General features: G+C 39.6%; 1 protein-coding gene across 8 annotated transcripts in view; it reads left to right on the plus strand.

The window, feature by feature from the left end:
- PRUNE2 (prune homolog 2) overlaps window positions 1-15,638 on the plus strand; it is a 113,860-nt gene that overhangs the window by 55,271 nt on the left and 42,951 nt on the right. For all 8 annotated transcript variants that reach the window (XR_001862367.1, XM_017735477.1, XM_017735480.1 and 5 more), the window contains exons 5-7: window positions 1,626-1,784; window positions 2,753-9,233; window positions 9,688-10,483. Coding sequence is in view for 7 of the 8 variants with exons in the window: in XM_017735477.1 (XP_017590966.1) it covers window positions 1,626-1,784; window positions 2,753-9,233; window positions 9,688-10,483 (7,436 nt within the window). In the remaining variant the exon portion in view is untranslated. The remainder of the gene's footprint in view (window positions 1-1,625; window positions 1,785-2,752; window positions 9,234-9,687; window positions 10,484-15,638) is intronic.

The following is a 15,638-nucleotide window of genomic DNA, read 5'->3' on the forward strand; positions in this document are numbered from 1 at the left end:
AGAAGGGCAGCGGAGCCTTCGGGGGGGTCAGCCACTCCCCCCAGTTTAGTGTCACCAGCAAACTTGCTGAGGGTGCAATTGATCCCTTCCTCCAGGTGTTTGATAAACAAGTTGAATAAGATTGGTCCCAGTATTGATCCCTGGAGAATACCACAGACTGGTGTTCAGGCCTCCAGCTGGACTCTGTTCCACTGATGACAACCCTCTGGGTTCTGCCATTCAGCCAGTTCTTGATTCACCTCACTGTCCATTCATCTAACCCACATCTCCTGAGCTTACCTGCAAGGATGTTATGGGAGACACTGTCAAAAGCCTTGCTGAACTCAAGATATGCACCATCCACTGCTTTTCCCTCATCGACCCATCCTGCCATCACAGAAGTCTCTCAGATTGGTCCTACATGATTTGCCTTCAGTGAATCCATCCTGACTACTCCTGTGCTCCTGATGACCTTCTTGTCTTCAACTTTTTGATGATCTCCAGAATGATCTATTACATCACCTTTCCAGGAACTGAGGTGAGGCTGGCTGGCTGGTAGTTTCCCAAGTCTCCTTACTGTTTTTGAAGATTGGAATGACACTGGCCTTTGTTGAGTCATCAGGCACTTCTCCATGATTTTTCAAAGATGATGGAGAGCAGCAGAGCAACAACATCCGCCAGCTCTCTCAGCACCCTTTGGTACATCCCATCAGAGCCCATGGATTTATGGTTTTAAGCCCAGCTGATCTCTAACGCAGACCTCAACAGCCAAGGGGAAGCCTTCCTTTCTCCAGTCTTTCTCTCATACCTCTGAGATCTGGGACTTCTGAGGGCAGTCTCAGCAGTAAAGACAGGCAAAGAAGGCATTCAGTAATTTTGCCTTCTCTATGTCTTCCATCACCAGAACACCCATCTGATTGAGCAGTGGCCCTGCATTTTCCCTAATCTTTCTTTTGCTGCTGATAAACTTGTAGAAGCCTTTCTTGTTGTCCTTGATAACCCTTGGCGGACTCAATTCCAAGTAGGCCTTGGCCTTCCTCATTGTATCCTTTCAACTCTGATGATGTTCCTATAGTCCTCTATCATGGTTTAGCACAGCTTGGGTGTGCATCCTGAGATGCTGTGATTCCGGGGGGGGGAGGGGGGAGGGTGCTGGCTGTGATCGTTTAGGGAATACACATCGTAAAGTCACCCCAAGACATCCTCCTATGTGGTCTGTCCCTTCTTCCGCATGACACACATTTCTCTTGTGTTTGAGATTTGCTAGGAGTTCCATGCTCATCCATGCTGGTCTCCTACCCCCTTTGCCCAATTTCTTTGTCATGGGGATACACTGGCCTAGAGCTTGGAGTACTTTTAAGCAATGTTGCAAAAGTAGGTGGCAGGAACATGTAAGAATTATGTTTCGCCAGCAGATTCAAGAAGGCAAAACCTGCATTTAGTATTTTAGTGTTCTTCCATTACTATGCTGTGGCTGGCTCTTGATTTTATTAGGCACATAGCTGTTTTGACAAGTGAAATGGAATTCTCTTGCTCATTAGAGCTGCTGATGCTTTTTAATATTTACAGCTACTTTTACGGCAGATTTGGATGAAAAGAACAAGAGAAGTTGCTGACATTTCTTTTAATTTCTTAATATTTTTCAGGACTGCATATTGCACAGGAGTCTCATTGGTGATCTGAAAGCATTCGTAGATAAATATGGGTTTGATGTACTTGTCATTCTGGCCAACTGCTTGTCAGATGAGAAGCAAACAAAACAACAAATAGCAGTATACTCAGAAAATGTAGAGCTAGGCAATCAAGTAAGTACCTGGAAAAAGAATCAGATGTTTTTTCTGAAAAAAGATGTTGGGGTTTTTTTAAGTAGTCTATATCAAGGTGTTGATTAATTAAGTGAGGTAAAAATGTAGCAACAGTTGACCAGCAACTGACCAACTATTTGAAATGGCTGAATTATTTATATGATACTGAATGAAAGATTATGGTATTTGGTATTGCTTCAGACCAAGCTAATAGAAAAAGATTATGAGAAATACCGAAAGAGGCAAAATTTTTCAGTTCAGTTAAAATGTTGTTTTGGTTTTTCCCCCCCTTGTTTTGGCTTGGGTTTGTATTGTGGTTTACACAAATGTGTCTTCGGCAATGAGTGATAAGCGGACACCTTGTAAATGGTAATGACCAGAACTCATACATGTATATGTTATTCCTAAAGAATTCAAGCTCTGAAAGAAAAAAATTATTACAATTGTGAACATTTTTCCAGAGCTAGGTGCTTTTCATCTTTTTAAACTATATTTATCCCCAGATGGAAGAGACTATTTCAGTGGCAAATTTTTGAACCTTTTTCTCAGTCTTGAAAACTTATGATTTTAGGGACAGGTGGCTAAGTAACTCCATTGTTTTCAATAAAATGCATTTACTTTACTAATATAATAATCCCTTTCTAGAAATACATTCCTAAAGTACTACATAAATTTTACTCACATTTCTTAAGGGAACAACCACACATTTATTTGGATTTTCTGTTATTAATAACAAGTGAAGTGAAAAGTCAAACGGTATAATTTCTTACCAATCATATAACAAATATGTTGTCTTGGTCTTCTGTTGTAATACATCATCTATTTGGGGATCATAATAAGGATGCTACAGTGAAATGGCCAAGCAATAGGTTAATAGGAAGAGACAGGTATGGCTGTATTTATTACATGATGAAGTGCCTTTATGCCCATGACTGCAGTGACTTCTGAAATATCCTGTTTTTCAACAGATCTGCTGTGAATTAGAAGAATGTCAGAATCCTTGTTTGGAGCTGGATCCTCTAGAATGTGAATGTGACCAAGTTCTTATTTATCATCAAGAAAATTCTTTGGTGACCTGTGATCAAATTTTTCTCCTAATTAAGGAAGTTATAAATAGAAGGCAACCAGAAATGGTATCAAACAGTAGAACTTCTTCTACTGAAGCTGTTGCTGGAAGTGCTCCACTTTCACAAGGATCTTCTGGTATTATGGAGTTGTACGGTTCTGATGTAGAACCACAGCCCAGTTCTGCCAATTTTACAGAAAATCCTCAAGATCTAAATGGGTCTATGCAAGCCCACATTGATGTTAATGTAGACCTTGTGAGTCCAGACAGTGGCTTGGCTACCATTAGAAGCAGCCGGTCTTCCAAGGAGAGTTCTGTTTTTCTTAGTGATGATAGCCCTGTTGCAGAAGGTGGTGCTTCGCATCACAGTCTTCTGCCTGGCTTTGATTCCTATAGCCCTATTCCTGAAGGAGCAATAGCTGAAGAACAAAAGTCTCAGTCAGGAAACAATAGTGATAACTTCGATCTTTTCAATTTTGATCTAGCACCCATGGTTACAGCTCCATCTGAGTCATCTTCTCGTTCTGTTGATTGTTCCCCAGCAGATGACTATTTTCTCAATAGTGACTCATCAGAAGGGCATCAACTCACTCTGAAGAAAGAACTTGAGGAGGCAAACCTGTTAGATAATGATACAGCAAATTATTCAACTGACTTCCTTATGACAAAAATTGAGGAAGACAACCTGGCTGAATTTGATGAGAATCCAGGAGAAATTTGTGAGAAAACTTCCAGTTTGATTGATTTAGTTGAAGGTGATTCTTCTTCACCAGAAATGTTGAAATCTGCTGATTCAAGAATTCCACCAACTCCTATGAATAGTCTTGTAGATACTTCACCATTAGATAATGGGCAGCCTTTAATTTTCTCACAAGATGTCATAAAAAAAATTAATGAAATAGATGGCACAAATTACTCTCAGTCTCGTGTTAGATATGGGAGCTGGTGGGATGGCTTTGACTTAGATTCCAGAAATGCTGATGCATGGAGTTCAAGTGAGCAGGAATCTGTATTTCAGAGTCCTGTCTTATGGAAAGATTCTAAGGAAAGTCCCTTGCTACAAGAACATACTGATAGAAGAGCCTCAGATTCTGTGTTCCTCCAAAAACAGCCAAAGCAAATGGAATATATGAAAGCAGGTCTGTGGGATAATCAGTTTAAACAAGATAGTTGGAACCATGGGAATCAAGAGAAAAACAGTGAACAGTCTTGTTTGGAAGCTGCTTCTTTAGACGAGACAAAGCAAGAAGCAGAGAGCTTTACAGACCTGTGGAAGGTCAGCCAGCCAACACCTGTGATGTCAGATGCATGGTGTAGTGGCGAAGGAAAAGGTAGTCAGCTAGCTGGAGACTCTTACAAAATCTGGACTGAGTTTGATGAAGGAAATGCTGATAGATCCTCAGAAAATGTGTGGAACATGCCCGAACTAGAGAGAGAATTAAAATCAGTGAATATTCCTGAGGAATGGGCCATATCAAAAACTGTTTTATCAGATTCTTCAGATATCATAGTGGACAATGAGACTGAAAATCCAGAAGTGTGGGATAAAGGAAGTTGTTATTCAATAGAAGACCATGGAAAATCTGAAAACATAAATTTTGTTTTCAACAATATGCAAAATAATTCCAAGCTGAACACAGGGGAAAAAGCTGTGTTTGGTGATCCTAAACATAGACCAAAACCATTTAAAAATATAGACACCTGGAATACGTATGATAAAAACATCAGAAAAGAAGTAACAGAAGTAGTGGTGCCATGGGAGGATACCTTCTTATACAAAAACTCAGATCTTAGTTCCTCAAATGTAACAGAAGATTTAGTTATTTCTCCACCAGACACCAATTATTCAACATCTGATTCATATATATCACCTACCTATGTGGAAGATGAAAGAGAAAATGAGGACAAGGGTTTTGATGAAGAAACAGTTACTGGTAAATTCATTAACAAAGATTTGGCTGAGTCAAAAGTGCTTGAGAAATCAAGTGAGGAACCATTATCTCCTAACAATATGCCTTTTTCAAATACTAGAAATACAGATATCTGGAACACTCCACTAAACAACATCACCCAGTTACAAGAAAGAAATTCTGAAGTTCCAGTTCTTTCTGCCTCTGCTAAACCGTTTCTTAATTCAGAACAAACAAATGATCTATGTTTTTCAACTGAATCATGTACTAGTGAAAATAATTTTCCTGTATCTGAAAACAGAAGAGTGACACTGGCATATAATCAAACAGTGAATGATTTATCACCCTCACAGAATGAATTAAATACTAGACAGACAGCAGCTGACAATGCAGAAACAGTGGGCAGTGTTCTTGTAGAAGACACAAACACCTCTATGCCAACTTCAGAAACTGAGAATGGCTTGAATCTTAAAATATGTGACTTAGGGAGTGAGATACTTAGTAAGAATGCAGCACAAAACACTGCTGGTATGGATGAAGAGCTGGATAGTCAGGATTCAGTGCTGCAGCTGAACTCATGGGATTTACAGAGTGGGCAGGGTAATGAGGAAGGCTGGAATAATGCCATTGTCATCTCTAAGGAAGGAGAAGAATGTAAGAGAACACATGAGACAAGTGGACAGCAGATGATTAATGACGTTTGTAATAAACCAGTGCAAGAGGACAATGAACCTTCAGGTAAAACAGATTTGGAAGAAAACGAGTCAACAACTGAAGTTGCCACCTCCCCAGAAAAAATGAGAAATAGTGTTAGTTTGGAAACGTTAATTACAGAGAATGAGTCATTTTCTAATCAAAGCAATCCAGTTAGTCAGGAAGATAGAAAAGACATGTTGCAGAATAGTTTAGAATCTTCAAGTATTTCTGCAGGAGGCAGAAATTACAAGTTTTTTGATCACCCCTTACCACAAAATTACAATTACAATGAAATGTCACAGCTGCTTTCTGAGGGAGCTGAAGAAGAGGCTACAGTGATGGAGGATGTGACAAGTCCAAAGACGGAAAGTATTTCTGAAAGTTCTGACAAGGGTAGTGATAATCCTGAAAATAATTCTTCTAAAATGCCTGGCAGCTCAGGTGTCTGGAATGACTCTGGAAAGAATGGTTGTGGCCAAGCCACATCAATTCCTTTGATGGATAAACCACAAGAACCACTGGGAGAAGGGCAAGAATGCTTACATGAAGTGACTTCTAACCATCCAGACATTTGTAATTCTGAGTTAGTGTCTTTTAAAAATAGCTCTGAACTGATGAGGACCAATGAAAATTCTTTCACAGATGAGTTTAAGAATAGTCTTTCTGGATTTGTTAGTGTTCCTGATACTACACATACGTCTGTGGTGGAAAGTTCATTTTCATTTGAAATAGGTTCTGGGAGAAATGAAAACTCTGAAAATTTAGAACCTGCTAATAATCTTTATGAAGAGCCATTTGCAGTGCTTAATGACAGGTTTCCGCAAACTGCTTGGGATTCACAGCCATGTGAAGATTTGCAGTCTCCTGGAACAAGTCCTGAGGCAAGCGAAATCCTTGAAATAGCAAATACCACAAGCAGCCTTTCAAAAGATATACAGATCAAAAGCTATTTGGAAGAAGATAATGTGTGGAGTAATTCAATAAATGATTATACACACTCAAGTGGAACAAGTCCTGATTTAAGCGATGCATCTGTGAATGTGTGGGGAGATCTTCCAGCTGCTAGTCATCATGAAAGAAGCAGGGATATGTGGGAGATTAAAAATAATAAAAATCTTGAAGATTCTTGTAAAAAGAAGGAATTTGGGAAAGAATACAAAGAAGAATTTGAAATAAGTGGCAAAGAGAACAAAGTTCCTAAAAGCTTAGATTTTTGGAATGCCCATGTAGATGACGATACTGTATCTTCTTTATCAAGTCCTGACATAAATGAAGATTCAGAGAATTCAGAGGCACATCCAGAAGTGATTAATGAAGATTCAATGTGTGAAAACAAACAGCACAAAGCATCTGAAAAGGGAGAGGATTATGTTCAGTCCAATGCAACAAGTCCTGAAGCTAATGAAGACAATTTAGGTGCAAAAACTAGGGTGGGAGAGAAGGTCTTGATAGGAATCTTCAATGAAAATTCTGAAACAATTGAAGCCAGGAAGGTATTGCAGGAGGGTATGACTACTGACTTTATTGACCATAGTAAGACTCCTGAATCTACTACAGGGCACAGTAAAACACCTGAGGAAAGAACTCGGGTGAGTATTTTCAATGAAAAAACAGATACTGGGGAAGACTTATATTCGTATCAAATGAACAAAGATCCTACATTGACTTCTGCTGCTGGTGATAAAGAAGAGCATTCTTCAAAAGCTGTAGATAGGTGGAATATGTCACTGGAAGCTGATTTAAGAACTAATCCAAAGTCCACAGTAGGAACACCTGATTTTCCAGATAACCGTTCAGAGTGGTGGAGTTCACAACCTTGTGAAGAAAAGCAGTTGGAAGATCAGTATTCTTTTTCAAGTCACTTTGTAACAAACCAGTTAGGAAACAGTAAAGAGGACTCCTGTGATTCCCCTTCACAAGATGAAGAACTAACAGAAGCACATTTCACAGGTAATGATGAAAATCAGCCTGCCCTCCTGTACTCTGATGAAAAAGAAAATGAAAGACTGCTACATTCTATCAATAGTCCTGATGGTCAGATAAATAAAGACACTTCACAGTTCCAACAATTTGATTCTTTCACACTGGATAAAGAAGAAAAGGAGTTGATAGAGCAGTTGTTTTCTACAGATGAGGAAAATCAACTGACTCCACAGAATTCTTTCTCAGATGAGGAACGAACTGTACCAAATACATCAGTTCAAGCAATCAGTGTACTGGATCTACCAAAAGACAGTGAGGGAAATGCAAGTCTCATTCCTCAAGGACAACAGGAGGACACCTGTGAAATATTAGAAGTGCACAACTCCATGCCAGGCACTTTCACTGTAGAAGACTTATCTTTTGAAATGACAGAAAAGTCAAGTCCAGAGTGGAATATATTAGTTCCCCAAACTGTGCTTATCCCAGATATTTTACAGGATAATACACAAGAAAGTAATCAGCAGTTTTCAGTGGAACCTGACCTGTGGACTAATGCTGAGCAGATTGTCCCTTTGATGAAATCAGATGGTGAAAATCCTGATATTTTAAATCACTGTGACCAAGGCAATGGTTCAGAGTCATCAAGCAGTCCTGTTGTGTGCCAGGAATATGGAGCTAAGCATGCCTCTATCCCATCTTCTCAGATTGCAGTGGAGCCTGAAGACAAAGACAGTCAGCCAATTCACTTGAGGTCAAATATGAGTAAAGAGGCAGATTTTGATTCAGAGTATCAGTTAGTAATGCAGAAGGTGGAGACGCACTCTGAAAATGGTCATCCCCAGGACTATGAACCAGTAAAGACCAACGATTTCTATCAGTTTACCTCTTCTAACCCTCAGGAGCCTCCTGAATTTGCAATTCCAGAAGAAGACAGTCTAGAAAATAAGCTGATTTCTGACCCTGCTGAGTCAGCTGAAATTGCCAGTGAAGTTGTAAAAGTACCATACTTAGATCTGAAAGACATGTTCCATGAAAGTTTCACTCATGCAAGCCATCAAGGAACACCAACTGATACAGCTCAAATAGCGACCTCCCAAATGCATTTGCTTCCCATGGATTTCAATCAACCTGATAGGGCAGAACAAAGCTTAAAAAAAATTAGTGCCTTGGGTGAAGTTGTAAAATATTCTGATACTGACCACCCAGCAGTAACTGGTGATGAGCTAGATAGGTCAGAAGAATGTGTGGATGAATCTGACACAGGGATAGAACATAGTATCAAGAACACATCAGTGACTAATGTCCTGGCAGGCACATGTGGTGGAATGAACGTAGTGGCACTACTAGGCAGTAAAAAAAACTTTCCCAAGTCCTTCCTACCTGATGGTAGTGAAGGCGATGAATCTGATTCAAATAATCAACTGTTCGATGACACAACAAAAGAATATGAAGCTGTAATTGAACATGATGTTCCTGTGTTTAAGGAAATACCCAGTGACCAATCACCAGCGGTGTGTACTCCACCATCCTCTGCATCTTTTGATGCTGAACTCTCTGGCAGCAGAGAGTATGCAAACAGTGAGCTCTTGTTACAGCAGCCATTTTATGACAGCATTTCTTTGGGAAAACGGCTACCACTGCCAGCTCCTCCAAAAGGTGCAGAAGGCATCCTAATGACCGAAGATAAGGTGTCTGAAACATCCACAGAGTGCCTTCAGGAAAATCTCACCTCAGTACCATCGCTCTCCATGTCTGAAGTAACTCGACCAGATTCTGATTTTTTGACAGGAAAATCTGAAGCAGAAACAACTGATCCTAACTCACCACCAGGTGGAGATAGAAGATCATGTGATGGTAAGAAAATATGCTTTCCAGGGCAAACGCATGGGACGGAGAAAGGAGGAAGTGTCTGGAGTATTACTGCTTAATGAGGAGGCTTTGAGTGTAGTGTGGAGTTTGTGTGTCTCCCTAATGTACAAAACGTGTACTGTGGAAAGAGCTCTAGTGTCATTCGCTCAGACAGATCTAAAGCTTTTAAACAGTGAAGTAGGAACATAATTTCTGTTGTTTGTACAGGGCCTAGCTTATAGGACACTGAGTCGTTTGTCCCTTGGGAATGATTGCCATGTTAATGTATAACCTTTAACAATAATGATGATGGTGATGATGTTATAAAATTCCAGTACACATTAACAGAGCATAGCAGACTGAGAAGAGCTTTACCTCACAGTGCTGATTAAAGGATGTTATGGTGACTAAATCAGTAATTCAAAAATTAAAAAGAGTTTCTATTTGCCTGTTCTTTTAGAAGCTGACTCCCTACTTTGTAGGGAGAAAAAGCTGAGAAATTCCCCTAAGAGCCCTGAACTGGAAAGCACAGAGAGTAAGGAAGATGTGAGGATGCAGATGCTCCCAGCTTCACTGGAGATGGATTACATCCTTGTTACTGAGGAGGAAAGTATACCTGCAACGAATGATACCCTTGAAAGAAGTGAAATTAATTTTGTATTTCAAGAATCCCATGAAGGCTTTTCACCAGGCTCCTTGGATACCTTTCAGCCAATCTCCATTTCTAATGAAAGCAAAGATCACCTTGTTTGTGGGACTGGGCGGGACACTATTCACTTAGAAGAGAAAAGTTCTTCTATTGTGCCTCAAAAGCTGGATGGTGAAAGGAAATCACAGGAAAGCTGTGGGCAAGATGAGGGTTGGATTATATTGGGCCAAAATGAAGTAAGCGACATATCACCTGAAGAAATTTCTGTCAAGACAGAGATGCCAAAATCAGGGTCCAGACATCCTGGTGAAGAACTGGCAGCTGTTGGAGCACAGGAATTGATTCTTGACACTTGGACAGAATTTCAGGTCGAAACTCCTCTTCAGAAATCTTTTGAACATGAAGGCTGTTCTCCTTCAGATGGCCTGACTGCTGAGAACATAAGTTCGGGCATTGCAGGAACATCAGAGTTGCAGGTAGTTGGTGGTGATAGTACATGGGAAGCAAATTCTCAACAGAGGCTTGGGAATAATGTAGCAACAGAACAAGAAATGACGGAGGAAACGGTTCTTCTCAACAGTGACAGAGAACTGAATCAAAAATTAAGGTAAGTAAAATTCAACCTGTTTTCTTTCAAAAGTCTTCTGTTAATTTGTTATCTATGTTACTGAAGTGTGTGCCATTATGAATAGATGGCAAGACTTTAAAGTCTGAAGTATGCAATGTATTTACATTCTTTAACTATCAATGTGTTTCTCCCTTTCTAAAAACAGATTCTTCCTTCTTGGTTGCTTGATATGAGCCGAATTAGGGTTGTTTTGCAATTGGTTTGAAGGTCACTGTCTTGCAGGGTTAAATCTCTCTTCCTTCCCACTGATTGTATAACCGACCTTTAAATCTGAAACAGATGTGGCCAGGGAATACATTCCAAAGCCAGGTACTGATGGTATTGCCAGTCCATAATGAGATTATGGAGGGATCAAAGTGAAGTGCTATCTCTACCCCATGCAGAACTGCTGGGAAGGAAGACAGGAGGGAGTCAAGGCTCAGAGTCAGAAAACGTGCTGCTTATAGAGGAGAGAAAAGCATGAGGGAAGGTTGTGGTCTTTGTGATTATTTTCAAGCTCTAGTTGGATCAGAGCAGCATTTTTGACTGTTTGAATTGAACTGGCAGTTGAGGCAGATTGGGTACAAATGGACCTGCCTTTGGGTGGACATGCAGCCTCTGTGCTGGCAGCATTACTACTGCCAAGTGACTCTCTGCTGTGTCAGCAGATGGAGTGAGGGGTGGCCCTCTTGACTGCATTTACTGTAGTGTATTGGAGAGGATGCTTCTGTTGTTGACTTCTTAGTTTGCAAACAGCAGGTTGCCAGCAAAAGAGAGGAAAATCTTCAGAAGTGTTAGCAGAAGATGAGCACTCATCAGATCTGTAGAGTCTGAAGTAGACCAAATATTCAGTGCTTGACCTTGAAACTAGAAAAAGTATGGTGGCTTGGCACAATATTTCTGTTGCATCCCATCCTCTTAAGCTTCTAAATTCCATTCCAGAAGAAAAAGTAGAAATTTTGAAATATTCTATAAAAGAGAAATCTGGGAGAAGCAAAACAAGCAAAACTTCCAAGCAGCTGTTTTGCATCCATGCTGTTGTGTGGAAGGGTGGCTTAGGATCTTCCAATCCAGGAAAACTAGATGTCCTTGGACTTGGAGGTGCTTTTGTTTGTTAACCCTGGAAGCCATTTTCCTGTGTTACCTCTGCAGAGTTTCACTGGAAGTTCATTAAAAACAACTAATTTCAATTAATAAAGATGTTTTTTTGACAAACCACGCATTTCTAGTAAAAAATTTTTGAATCAAAAAATGCTTACCACGTCTGTTCACAATCAGTAATGAATGGGATGGGAAACAGGAAGAGTTATTTAGGCGTGCTGGCTAGTTGCAGGCTTGCAAATCCGGTGTGAAGAAATGGTCTGTTAATTCCTCTGTCTCCCATAAAGCATTTTAAATTACAAACAGCCAGATGCTGACCCTGTCTAACTCACACTGATTTAATTACATGCAGGCAGCATCTCAGGGGTTTGACTTGTCATACTTACATTTCCATGATTTTTAGAGAGGTAAACAAAAATCTAGGTATCTGATTCAGAGTGATTTGTAAATAAAACAGCACATCTTGGACTTGAGATAGCTTCAGTGTAGTAAGATTCTTAGTTAGACACCTCAGGAAGAAAATCTGATTTTTGAACTTAGACTGGTACTAGAAAAAACATTCCTATGGCCATGGATTTATAGGGGGAGTTAACATCTTACTGGTATGAATTGTTAGATTCACTTTGAGAAGAGCTCTGCTGTTTTTTAGGAACTTCTGAAATAGGCAAGCCCTGTACAAATCCTACTCCACAATAGTTCACACTGGAGTTTTGCATTCAGTACATTCATGATCCTTAAAACTTAGTGTATTTGCTTGGACTAATTCCCACATTAAAATCCAAAACTCAACTGTGTTAATATTCTTGTGTTTTCAGTAAAAATTTAAATGCACGATGGAATATGGTGCATCTTGCAAGAAAAAAAATAAAATAATTCTTGGTATAGAATATATATGGTCACTGTAGCTTCTAGTTTAGTCTTTCTTCTTATCTTGTTTAGAAGTTATTTAATACTAAATGCCTTTTCAGTCAGTAGCAGTGGCTGTTTCTGTCCTTTGCACTACTGATACTGATGCCCAGAGAAGGAATTTATTCAGTAAGGATAACAAAGTAAGGAACTTATTCCGCTTCCACATTAACAATTAATTGTGGGAGCATGGAACCAATAAAATCTACTTTCCCTTGGGTTTAAGTTTTGTTGTTAGATTTTTTTCATGATAAGTTGTAAAATCTGATGGAAGCTTCTTCCAGCATTAATGTTATTAAAAGTAATTAATCCTCTTCTCTGAGGATTTTGTATATAATACAGGTTGCTTTTGTGGTGCAGTTTTCCCCTCAGTTTCCCCTTTGCTTGGTAGCTGATATTCAATAAACTTGTAATAAGTTTGTATCTTTGGTCAGTTAGATAATAACTTCAAATTTCTAAGGAGAAGAGACACATGCATCCTTATGCATTCCCACAGTGTGATCACAGAGGCCTCGATTCCTTTGAAACCAAAGCAAACACACAAAAAAATAGTATGATGAAACACATACAGGAATCCTTACCTCTAGATGATATGCCTATTTCATAAAAGCTCTTATATAAACAGCTGAAAAACTAGCAACTGACATGGTAGAAGTGTGTAATTAGAAATGTTTTCTTAATGTATTTAATTGACAGTTTTAAAAACAGAAGTTCCTTAAAACATAACTCAGTATGCAGCTTTTGACTTTTAGTCTGCCTTTAACTGCCCTTCATGGCCAACAAAGTTTGCAACAGTGTGATGCAGCAGAGCTGCCAGCCTATGGGAGATTAGTGAAGAAACACTGGTGTCATCACATAAGAGAAGAAACTAAGACTTTCCTGATTATTGCAGTGCAATTTCCGGAAGGCACCTGATGGTGCTAGTCATCAAGCTCTTAGTCTGCCAAAGATTTACATCCAAGTAGGATGTAAAGAAACTCTTTAGTGTGAGGGTGGTGAGGCACTGGAACAGGTTGCCCGGAATAGCTGTGAATGCTCCGTCCTTGGAAGTGTTTGGTGCCAGGCTGGATGGGGCTCTGAGCAACCTGTATAATGGTAAGTGTCCCTGCCCCTGTCAGGTGGGTTGAAACCAGGTGATCTTTGAGGTCCCTTCCAACCCAAACAATTGTGTGGTTCTATGAGCTTTGAAAAATAAAGAAACTTATCATTTGAATTCAAACTCAATCCCAGCCAATGAACAACTGAATTAGTAGACCAAAGTTTTTGAAGGCATGTACTTAATAACTGTCTTCTAATCCCTTTTATATCCGTATGTCTCTGTTTAGGAAAAAAAAGTGAATTCCTACTTTGCTGAAGCAGGTTCCTTTAATAGTGGAGTAAGGGTCAGGCAGTGACGGATGCAGTTCGCATTGTTTTCTGCTTTCATCCAGCAGATGTCTGCCACCCCTTCTAATAAAACTGACTGTTACATCGAAGAGGGAAATAAAATTTTGAAACAGAAAGTGTAAACAAAAATTAGAATGAAGAAGTGCCTTAAAATCTTGATGTCTGCATGTCACTGCCCCCTTCATCCCAATGTCAAACATAACAACTCTCAGAGCTGTTAAGGTCAGTTTTAAAGAAGTCTGTGGATAGAGGTGAAGTTCTTCCATCCTCTCCTGTTTTATTTCTGCAAGGAAAAGCTGCAGCAGGGAGTGAAGAATAAGGATGTTTACTAGCATTAAAACACTGGAGAAAAGATGGAAGCTTGTCTCAGACACACACGAACGGCAGAAGTAATAAAGCTTGGAGTTTCTTTGGCCTCATAGAAAAAGCACAAAAATATTTGATAGCACATTAGTAATGTCAGTCTTTCCAGAAAGAAAATAGGTTTTTATACAGCATGTTAGGTAGGCAGGATAACATACTTTGCTGCTGCTAAATGGAGGTGTGCCAGCAGTAAAATTTATGGAGACTAGAGGTAATTTTCTTCTTGATAGAAGGTATCTTGTCTTACAGAGCTGTATGAAGGTTGGTGGTGATGAATTGGTCAGGAGGTAGAGGGAGAACACTGCAGATGGCCGTGCTAGTTTTTACCCAGGACATTACTCAGAGTATTTTAGTGGCTGGGTATGCCAGATCATTCTTGCTTTTACCTTTGTTGTAGGGAAGGATTATCCTTTTCCTTATCAAAAGAGTTAGAAAGAGCTGAGTGAAATACTATGAAATGATGTATTGACTTGAGGAACAAGAAGCAGTGAGCACAGTAGAAATAAGAACAGGGAGATTTGGAAGGTTTGGGGGAGAGCTTAGAAAACTGGTGGCAAAACTGAGCAGAAGACAAGTTCCTTTGAAGAGCTACCACAATATATTTAACCTGCTAGAATGAGACTTCAAAAGAAAGCTTCATTTATCTTTCTGATAGCCTTTTGTCAAAGTAAAAGGAATCATTCTTTTCTGCTCACTTGTATAATGGTATTTGGGAAAAGATAGTTCTTCCACTGCCTCTGTCTGAAATGTCTCTCTGTGACCACCACTGTACTGCTGGCTATTAAAATTGCCAGTAGGGGAAGCAATCCAGTGTTATATGAATAGAAAAGCCTGTTTTCATCACATTGCCTGTGCTTGCCAGTGAATAAAGATAATTAAATTTACTTAAAGAAAAATCTAAGACTGTTACATGATTAATAAAAATTCTGAGATGACTCTGCTGTCTCTGTGACTTAGCCAAATAAAAATAAATCTCAAAGCCATTAATTATTCAAGTAAATATCAATGCCCAGTACTGAATTGAAATACTGACAGACTGGAACCCAGGAAAAAATGCACATTGACTCCAGTGACGAAAGGTTTCAACAAATATTTTCTCAGAATGTCTGTTCTGTCATCCCAAAGCTAGAATAAGGCAGTGAGTTAGGGATCCCGGGTCTGCCTTATGGTTTTATGGGCAAAGCAGTGTGCTATATATAGGATTGAAAATCTGTTGTAAGAAAAAGTAAAGTAACATTTACTTCCCTTTGGATACCTGTTTCCTTTTTTTCCTTGGAAACCTGTAGGGCTGCTATCTTCCACTTCTGTCAGGATTGTTTATTAATTGGCCAGATTCACTGGAAAGCAATTCCAGGCACTCTGGGGACCAGGCATGCTGCTTCAGTTAAGCTTCCAGCTC

This window comes from Corvus brachyrhynchos, unplaced genomic scaffold (genome assembly GCF_000691975.1).
Source record: "Corvus brachyrhynchos isolate BGI_N302 unplaced genomic scaffold, ASM69197v1 scaffold325, whole genome shotgun sequence".
NCBI classification, from domain to species: domain Eukaryota; kingdom Metazoa; phylum Chordata; class Aves; order Passeriformes; family Corvidae; genus Corvus; species Corvus brachyrhynchos.